This window comes from Rutidosis leptorrhynchoides, chromosome 1 (genome assembly GCF_046630445.1).
Source record: "Rutidosis leptorrhynchoides isolate AG116_Rl617_1_P2 chromosome 1, CSIRO_AGI_Rlap_v1, whole genome shotgun sequence".
Lineage (NCBI taxonomy): Eukaryota > Viridiplantae > Streptophyta > Magnoliopsida > Asterales > Asteraceae > Rutidosis > Rutidosis leptorrhynchoides.
In genome coordinates, this window is record NC_092333.1 from 367,065,766 (window position 1) to 367,076,742 (window position 10,977).

At 32.2% G+C, this 10,977-nt stretch overlaps 1 protein-coding gene across 1 annotated transcript; it reads right to left on the reverse strand.

Annotated features, from left to right (window-relative positions):
* Positions 1-9,075: 9,075 nt before the first annotated feature.
* Positions 9,076-10,422, reverse strand: LOC139870973 (ras-related protein RABA1f-like). Its single transcript, XM_071858734.1, has 2 exons — positions 10,202-10,422; positions 9,076-9,508 (listed from the first exon to the last, which is right to left on the reverse strand). Exons 1-2 carry the CDS (start codon positions 10,420-10,422, stop codon positions 9,076-9,078), a joined length of 654 nt encoding a protein of 217 aa, XP_071714835.1.
* Positions 10,423-10,977: the final 555 nt, after the last annotated feature.

A 10,977-nucleotide genomic window follows, 5' to 3' on the forward strand; every position in this document is an offset into this window, starting at 1 on the left:
ATTGTTGTAACTGTTGTTGTTGTTGTACTGGTGACTCTTGTCACCGTTTTCCTCCCACTTCCTCTTGAGTTATTTCGTGTTGGCTTCTTCGTCCGCCTGCTCTTTAATTCTTCCCTCAATCTGATTTATGAGTTTATGAGCCATTTGACTTGCCTTCTGTATAGAAGCGGGCTCATGTGAACTTACATCTTCTTGAATCCTTACTGGTAACCCTTTTACAAACGCGTCGATCTTCTCTTCTTCATCTTCGAATGCTCCCGGACACAATAGGCACAACTCTGTGAATCGTCGTTCATATGTGGTAACGTCGAACCCTTGTGTTCGTAACTCTCTAAGTTCTGCCTTGAGTTTATTGACTTCGTTTCTAGGACGGTACTGCTCGTTCATCAATTGCTTGAATGCCGACCATGGTAGTGCGTAAGTAGCATTTTGTCCTACCTGTTCAAGATAGGTGTTCCACCACGTTAACGCAATACCTGTGAAGGTATGCGTAGCGTACTTAACTTTGTCCTCTTCAGTACACTTACTTATGGCAAACACCGATTCGACCTTCTCGGTCCACCGTTTCAATCCAATTGGTCCTTCGTTTCCATCAAATTCCAAAGGTTTGCAGGCAGTGAATTCTTTGTAGGTGCATCCTACACGATTTCTTGCGCCGTTAGCTGCATTGCTAGATTTAGAGTTATTGTTGGTATGTAGCGCAGCCTGTACTGCAGCTATGTTTGCAGCAAGAAAAGTACGAAATTCCTCTTCGCTCATATTCATGGTTTGTCGAGTAGTCGGTGCCATTTCCTTCAAAATAGTCAACTGAATCGAGTTAATCATACAGAATATTAAGAGTAGTCAATAGTATTTCGTAGCATAATATGAACTCATTTATAAAAGCTTTTTCTTCATATTAGCGTTTTATAAGTTTAAATTCGGGTACTACCTACCCGTTAAGTTCATACTTAGTAGCTAATATACAATTCAACTACTACAATTCCATATGAAAAACTGATTATAATAATATATCACATACAAATATTCTTCAAACTTACAACTTCGCTATATTACATATAACATGAAATATATTACACTTTGATACAGGACAGTTTTGAAGATAAATCTAGTTAATACGCAAGTTGTTCAGCAAAGGAAATAAAGACACGTAATTCATAAGTCCAGAAACAAGTCATGCATTCCGGTTTTACTAAGACGACTTCCCATCCTTGGTCTTGTAGAAAATAACCGTTATGACCATTGGCTAGGCAGCATGTTGTAATGTCATCAAAAGGACGAGGGTTTCGTAATGTCCAACAGCCCCGTAATAATCTAAAAACCTTGTTTCCCACCCCAACTACTGAATCCGTCACTTGTGAAAAGGTTTTATTTAAAAGTTGTAACCCGATATTCTTTTTCTCACTTTGATAAGAAGCGAACATCACTAACCCGTAAGTATAACATGCTTCTTTATGTTGCATGTTAGAAGCTCTTTCTAACTCACGAAATCCTATATTGGGATATGTTGTGTCAAAATAGGTTCGTAACCCGTAGCGTAAAATTGCATTTGGGTTCCTCGCATTTAACGCTTTAAAGAAAACACGGCGTAGCTTACGGTCTCCCCAATGTGATATACCCCACCTATCAAAGGAAAGCCTTTTATAAACTAAGGAATTTCTGGAAAGTCTTTCAAATGTTTGACAAGTTAATTTCGCCATAACTAAATGTACTGATGAACTCTGACCGACTCTAGACAAGATTTCCTCAATCATATCCTCTGGTAGGTCTTCTAAAATATTCGGTTGTCTACCCTTAACGTCCATTTTGTTTTTATACTGTAAAATAGACAAGGATTAGATTCATAAAAGATAATTAACAAACAATACAACATGATTACACAACATGTAATACATAACATGATTACATATAATACATATAATACACAACATGATTACAACTCCCTAATCTGAATCACTGGTTTCTTCTTCTTCGGACTTGGTTCGTTTTCCTAATTTTCCAGGGATATATGGTGTTCCTCTAATACGAGCTGTCGTTTTCCACAATGGTTTAGAAAAACCTGGTGGTTTAGAGGTTCCCGGGTTATTGTTACACTTTAGGAAATACGGATGTTGCCGATACATATAAAGCTCATCGGGGTTGGAATCGGGTTTCTCTATTTTTATACCTTTTCCCTTATTATTTTCTTTTGCTATATTAAATTGGGTCGAGGTGATTTCTATAACATCATCGGAATCCTCATCGGGATCCGATTCATCGGAAAATTAGTAATCTTCCCAATATTTTGCTTCCTCGGCAGAAACACCATTGACCATTTTTAACTTTGGTCCGTTGGTTGAGGATTTTATTTTATTTAAACGATTTACTGTAGGTATCACTATTTCTTCCTCCGGAAGCTCTTCTTCTTCTGGTTCCTTCTCTTCCGATTCATCCTCTTCTGGTTTCTCTTCTTCCGGTTCCTCCTCTTCCGGTTCCTCTTCGGGAATTTGTGAATCTTCCCAAAATATATTCATTATTATTAGGTGAATCAATGGGATTTGTACTAGAGATAGACATCTATCACACAATATCAAACACATTAAGAGGTTAATATATCACATAATATTTACATGTTAATAATATATAGTTTTCAACAAAAGTGTTAAGCAAAACCTTTGACATGCAGACACGGTCGAAGTCCAGACCCACTAATGCATCTAAACAACTATCAGTTAGACACACTAATGCAAGACCTGGTTCGCTAAGACCACCGCTCTGATACCAACTGAAGCGACCCGTCCAAATCTATCCTGATGAAGTCAAAGTCCAGACTCACTAATGTATCCTAACAAACTCGATAAGACACACTAATGCAAATTTCTGGTTCTCTAAGACCAACGCTCGGATACCATCTGAAATGTCCCGTTCATATTGATTATAAACGTTCCATATTAATTGATTTCGTCGCGAGGTTTTGACCCTTATATGAGACTTTTTCAAAGACTGCATTCATTATTAAAACAAGCATAACCTTTATTTTATCGATAAAGGTTTAAAAAGCATTACGTAGATTATCAAATAATGATAATCTAAAGTATACTATTTACACACGACCATTACATAATGGTTTACAATAAGAATAAATTACATCAAAAATAAGTTTCTTGAATGCAGTTTTTACACAATATCAAACAAGCATGGACTCCAAATCTTGTCCTTATTTTAGTATGCAACAGCGGAAGCTCTTAATAGTCACCTGCGAATAAACATGCTTAAAACGTCAACAAAAATGTTGGTGAGTTATATGTTTAACCTATATATTTATCAAATCGTAATAATAGACCACAAGATTTCATATTTCAATATACATCCCATACATAGAGATAAAAATCATTCATATGGTGAACACCTGGTAATCGACATTAACAAGATGCATATATAAGAATATCCCCATCATTCCGGGAAATTCTTCGGACATGATAAAAATGATTTCGAAGTACTAAAGCATCCGGTACTTTGGATGGGGTTCGTTAGGCCCAATAGATCTATCTTTAGGATTCACGTCAATTAGTAGATCGGTTTACTAATTCTTAGGCTACCAAGTAAAAGGGGCATATTCGGCTTCGATCATTCACCAATATAATGTAGTTTCATTTACTTGTGTCTATTTCGTAAAACATTTATAAAACTGCATGTATTCACATCCCAAAATATTAGATTTTAAAAGTGGGACTATAACACACTTTCACAGATTTTTTACTTCGTCGGGAAGTAAGATTTGGCCACTGGTCGATTCACGAACCTATACAAATATGTACATATATATCAAAGTATGTTTAAAATATATTTACAACATTTTTTAATACGTTTTAATGTTTTAAGCTTATTAAGTCAGCTGTCCTCGTTAATAACCTACAACTAGTTGTCCATAGTTAGATGTACAGAAATAAATAAATATAAATTATGTTGGATCAATTCACGACCCAGTGTATATAAGCCTCAGGCTAGATCACAACTCAAACTATATATATTATTTTGGAATCAACCTCAACCCTGTATAGCTAACTCCAACATTACTGCATATAGATTGTCTACGGTTGTTCCAAAATATATTATATAGATGGGTCGATATGATATGTCAAAACATTGTATACGTGTCTATGGTATCCCAAGATTACATAATATATATTAGAATACATGAATAATACAATATAAGTTTGTTAAGTTATGATTTGTATAGAATTGTTACAATATTTCCCGTAGCTACAACAATCAAAAAATATCCAATCTTGTTTTACCCATAACTTCTTCGTTTTAAATCCGTTTTGAGTGAATCAAATTTCTATGGTTTCATATTGAACTCTATTTTATGAATCTATACAGAAAAAGTATAAGTTTATAGTCGGAAATATAAGTTACAAGTCATTTTTGTAAGAGGTAGTCATTTCAGTCGAAAGAACGACGTCTTGATGACCATTTTGAAAAACATACTTCCACTTTGAGTTTAACCATGATTTTTGGATATAGTTTCATGTTCATAAGAAAAATCATTTTCCCAGAAGAACAACTTTTAAATCAAAGTTTATCATAGTTTTTAATTATCAAACCCAAAACAGCCCGCGGTGTTACTACAACGGCGTATGTCCGGTTTTACGGTATTTTTCGTGTTTCCAGGTTTTAAATCATTAAGTTAGCATATCATATAGATATAGAATATGTGTTTAGTTGATTTTAAAAGTCAAGTTAGAAGGATTAACTTTTGTTTGCGAACAAGTTTAGAATTAACTAAACTATGTTCTAGTGATTACGAGTTTAAACCTTCGAATAAGATAGTTTTATATATATGAATCGAATGATGTTATGAACATCATTAATACCTCAAGTTTAGTAGGTACACCTACTAGAAGTTACAAGAAATGATCTAGCTTCAAAGGAGCTTGGATGGCTTGAATGTTCTTGAAGTAGGATCATGACACAAAACAAGTTCAAGTAAGATTTTTACTCGAATTAAGATAGTTTATAGTTATAGAAATTGAATCAAAGTTTGAATATGAGTATTACCTTGAATAAGAAAGATAACCTACTATAAATAACAAAGGTTTCTTGATCTTAGATGATTACTTGGAATGGATTAGAAAGCTTGAAAGTAAACTAGTAAACTTGAAAGGATTTTCGAAGTGTTCTTGAAGTGTTCTTCCTAAGATGATTATAGCTTGATTCTTGAAGTAATTTTTGATGAAGATGATGATTAGCTACTGAAAAAATTCGTTCATAAAAGTGTGTGTGTGTTGAGAGAGAATTAGAAAGAGAATTGGAAGTGAAATGGAGTGAATGATGAGTGGTAAGTGGTGAGTGGTGAGTGGGGTTAAAAGGAGTTCTAGTTAGTTGACTAATTAATGGTAGAAGTTAAAATTGGTTAGTCATACATGACATAATCAAGAGTGGAATCCCATGCTAGTTCCTATTGGTATAAACCCACAGTAAGTACGTCTAGAAGCTGTGTATAATACGGGTATGAATACGACTAGAATTCTTGATGAAAAAAGAATGGGAATGTAATTGTACCCATTTTCGTTAAGTATGAGTGTTTTGATATATGTCTTGAAGTCTTCCAAAAGTATATTAATACATCTAAATACACTACATGTATATACATTTTAACTGAGTCATTAAGTCATCGTTATTCGTTACATGTAAGTGTTGTTTTGAAACCCTTAAGTTAACGATCTTATTTAATGTTGTTAACCCATTATTTATTATATCTAATGAGATGTTAAATTATTATATTATCATAATATTATGATATAGTAATATATCTTAATATGATATATATACATTTAAATGTCGTTACAACGATAATCGTTACATATATGTCTCGTTTCAAAACCCTTAAGTTAGTAGTCTTGTTTTTACATATGTAGTTCATTGTTAACATACTTAATGATATATATAATTATCATTTTATCATGTTAAATATAGTGTAACAATATCTTAATATGATACAAATGTATTTAGTAAGACGTTTTAATAACGATAATCGTTATATATATCGTTTCGAGTTTCTTAACTTAGTAGTCTCATTTTTATGTATATAACTCATTGTTAATATACTTATGGAGATACTTACTTATCATAATCTCATGTTAACTATATGTATATCCATATATATATATCGTCATGTCGTTTACAAGTTTTAACGTTCGTGAATTGCCGATCAACTTGGGTGGTCAATTGTCTACATGAAACTCATTTCAAATAATCAATTCTTAACAAGTTTGATTGCTTAACATGTTGGAAACACTTAATCATGTAAAAATCAATTTCATTTAATATATATATAAACATGGAAAAGTTCGGGTCACTACAATATCGATTACAAACGATTCAAAATAGTTGGTTACATCGCGAGGTACTTGACCTCTATATGATACAATTTTACAAACATTGCATTCGTTTTTAAAAGACAAACTTTCTTTTCATCGGAAGTTGACGGTATGCATACCATTTTCTAATATATCCAACTATAATTGACTTAATAATAATCTTGATGAACTCGACGTCTCGAATGCAACGTCTTTTGAAATATGTCATGAATGACTCCAAGTAATGTCTCTAAAATAAGCAAATGCACAGCGGAAGATTTCTTTCGTACCTGAGAATAAACATGCTTTCAAGTGTCAACCAAAAAGGTTGGTGAGTTCATTAGTTTATCATAATCATTCATTTTCATCATTTTAATAGACCACAAGATTTTCATTTCCGTTTCTCATGAATATACGTCCCATGCATAGAGACAAAAATATCATTCATATGGATTGAACACCTAGTAACCGACATTAACAAGATGCATATAAGAATATTCCCTATCATTCCGGAAAATCCTTCGGACATGATAAAAACGAATTCGAAGTACTAAAGTATCCGGTACTTTGGATGGGGTTCGTTAGGCCCAATAGATCTATCTTTAGGATTCGCGTCAATTAGGCGTGCACTAATTCTCAAAATTAGTGATGTTCCCTAATTCTTAGGCTACCAAGCAAAAAGGGGCATATTCGGCTTCGATCATTCAACCATAGAAAGTAGTTTCATGTACTTGTGTCTATTTTGTAAAACATTTATAAAGCTGCATGTATTCTCATCCCAAAAATATTAGATTTTAAAAGTGGGACTATAACTCACGGGTAAAAATAGGAAGACAAGAAGCAAGATTTGATAGTGATATGTAATAGAATATACGATATTATATAAATCTTTATATATACTATAATTAATATTAATAATTAATACATATGTAATGATAATATTTTTTAACATTATTAATAACACAATACTAAAAATAGTAACAAAATATTAATAATACTAACCCTTTAGTTATATTTATAACAATAATAATGATATTAATATTAATAATATTAATATTGATATTACTATTGATAGTAATAATAAATGTACTAACAATCTTTCTATAACAACTTTTTATCTTGTATATATATTTTTTTTACATATTTAACTCTGATAAATAAATTGTATTTTATTAGTTCAAATTATTATATAAACTTATATATATATATATATATATATATATATATATATATATATATATATATATATATATATATATATATATATATATATATATATATATCTTTTATTTACGACTATAACATCTATTTATAACTAGTCGTTCGTGAATCGTCGAAATTAGTTAAAGGTATAAATGAATCCATGTACCAAATTCAAAATTCTGAAAATCAACATTACATACTTTTGCTTATCGTGTTGAAATCATATAAAGATCAAGTTTAAATTTGGTCGGAAATTCCCGGGTCGTCACAGAACTGAATAACCACTGAGTTAAAGGAAAACCTTCTCCAGTCTTAATAGTCAATTGTAGGAAACAGAGAAACAGATGACATATTTGCGTAGGGAAACAGAGAAGGTATTCCTTTAACTCAGTGGCCCTGTTAACCCAAAATTTGTTAATCTTGTGATGGTTACATATTTGTGTACTTATAGTTGACTTTCACGGATTTTGGCACATAGGTTATGAAGCAACGAGATGAAGATTTAGCAAAACAAGTGGAGTTTATTAAGAAAAGGATAAACGAACTTGAGCAGGCTGTTAAAGAAAAGGCATTATCACCTTGTCGAACCAAACAAGTCAAGTGACCATTTATCCACATGATTCTTGATTCTTGTTTTCGGTATTTCACCAAGAGACATTTTTTATGACTCAAATTAGAAGTTTACTCATCGGTGATCGCTTCATGGTGTTGTTCCAATTGGAATAACTATTGGACTAATTTGACATAATTATTACTCATCTTGATTGCTTATTTTATATGGGAATATGTTGAAAACTCTAGATCTGTTTATTACCTTCCATAAAATTCAAAGCTTTGTATTGCAATAAGTAAATATGGTTCTGTAAAACGATATAGCAGATTCTATGCAATATAAGTACCATCTGGATGAAGCTTGACCCATTTCCTTCCTGTCTAAAATTCTTTGATATTAAATATTGACCCATCCGAAATAAAATGTGATCCAAATTGGTCCTTTGATACTTAAAGAGTCGAAATTGTCACTTCAACAGCTAAATATCTGATCGAAATTGGTCCTTTCATACGTTAAGATTTGAAATTGTCACATCAACGGTTCATTATCTATTTCCTTTCAACTATGATTTGCAATCGCTTTTGGTAAATAATAATGCTGGTTGATGATTATTCCATATTGGTCCTTTAGCTAAGAAGAATTTTATCGTCTTTTTTTCTTAAGTACACAAATAGTACAATTATGTTTAATACGTGTAGAATGAGCTTCTTGTATTTCATCAATAATACCCATTATTAGCGACATATCAAGGGTCACGTTCAGCACAATAGGCAAACCAAAATGCAAAATTCACAAACTTAAAAAAAAAAAAAAAAAAAAAAGTTAACATTGTTACTGCATTTGGGTCAACCGTGACACGATTTCTAGCATTCGATTTTACAAGGTAACCAAAAACATACGCTACATAAAATAAAATAAAATAAAATAAAATAAAGTTATCATCAATCAACAACTAACAAACATTAATCTTTGAAACTCTCAGTTAGAGCAGCATCCAGCTTTCTTAACAGCAGAAACATCATCTTTACTTCCAATATTAATTGTTTGTCCCTTTGGTACAAAAGCAGGGTCATTACCGATACCAAGCGCCTTTCGGCTCATAACACGATAAATTTGGCTTAATACTTCAGTGAAAGCTTTCTCAACGTTTAATGCCTCGAGAGCCGATGTTTCCATGAAGAAGATATCCTCTCTTTCAGAAAAACCTTTGGCTTCATCAGTTTGAACAGCTCGTAAGTGACCAAGATCAGACTTGTTTCCTACAAGCATGATTACAATGTTTTGATCTGTGTGTTCACGAAGCTCCTTTAGCCATCGCTCAACGTTTTCAAATGTTACTTTCCTAGTGATGTCGTATACAATTAGAGCACCTACCGTTCCTCTGTAGTAAGCGCTCGTAATGGCTCGATACCTTAAACACAAAAGATTATATCTTGTAATATGATTGAATTTGGACAAACATGTACAAATATTTACATGCAAAAAAGAAGTTTATATTTACTTCTGCTATTCCATATAAATGTACACATTTTGTTTATGGTTCTTATCAAATACTGAAAATGTCCATATCCAAGATTATGAGTCACATCCCACCCTCAAATAAATTTGTATCAAACTCATAATTAAACCTAACTAAAAATGTGTATTCTTTATTTAAGGGTAAAACTTATTACGATAGAGTTCTGAAAAAGGCAACACATGCTTACATTTTGTGCATAATTTGTATAATGGATGATTATTTGGAAATAAGGTAGTAACTTTTCTGTTTAATACGGAGTATTATCTTTTGACAATGTGGATTGCTGTTTTGACACAGTTAGAAATTAATGATTATTTACTTGTAACAAAATGCCAATTCCTGTGATTTAATAAGAAACACATCAAATCCATACGATAGTTAATTCATCTAATGTTTTTTTTTTTTTTTTTTTTAACGGCCAAACATCTCATGTTGATTGTTAAACATTTTTTAAGCATATATAAATGGATTACACCAAATCATAGAAAGAAAATATTACAGGTCAATTCATCATGTTGATTCTCAAATATGTTTTCAACAATAAACAAGAAACAAAAGATCTTGATGATGAACGCGTTTTAATACCTTTCTTGTCCAGCAGTGTCCCAGATTTGTCCCTTAACGATCTTATCATCGACTTTAATGCTACGCGTAGCGAATTCAACCCCAATTGTGGATTTGGAATCAAGGCTGAATTCGTTCTTGGAAAATCGCGTCAAAAGGTTAGATTTACCGACACCCGAATCACCTATCAAAACCACCTTATACAGATAGTCGTAATCGTCTTCTGCATATGTTGATCCCATTTCTCCTTCTTCCAGTGGAAATTAAAGCTTTGTGTTTATAGTTTAAATGAATAAATTTATCATGTCCAGAGCAATAGAGATCGATAAGAATGGTTGAAAAGAAAATGAAATTATTGTTTGTTTGGAATATTGTTTAGAATGCTACAGAAAAGAGAGGTGAATAATGAGTTGATGTGTAATACATTTATTTATGAAGTAATTAATGAAATCATCCTTGTATTAGTGTTTTTTTGTCCATTTTTATTCATCCAAAGCAAAAAGTGTACAAACAGTCCTTAAAGCGAGTTTTTTTTTCTTCTCAATTTCATCCTTTTTCGCTAACAAATGTTAGCTCTCCCGTTAAATTATATGCATGCAAGTATTATCTACTAATAATTTTAAATGTGACTTACCTAATAACTTCATGTGTGACCACCGATTATAGTGTCTCCTATGTGGACTTGAAGCCCACTCACTCACTCAGTAATCTCGTCATATACAAATGTGTTGTACTTCTCATCTTGTTCCAGTATAAATAACAAGAGTGGCGATAGCAAAAGCAAAATTTTTCAAGAT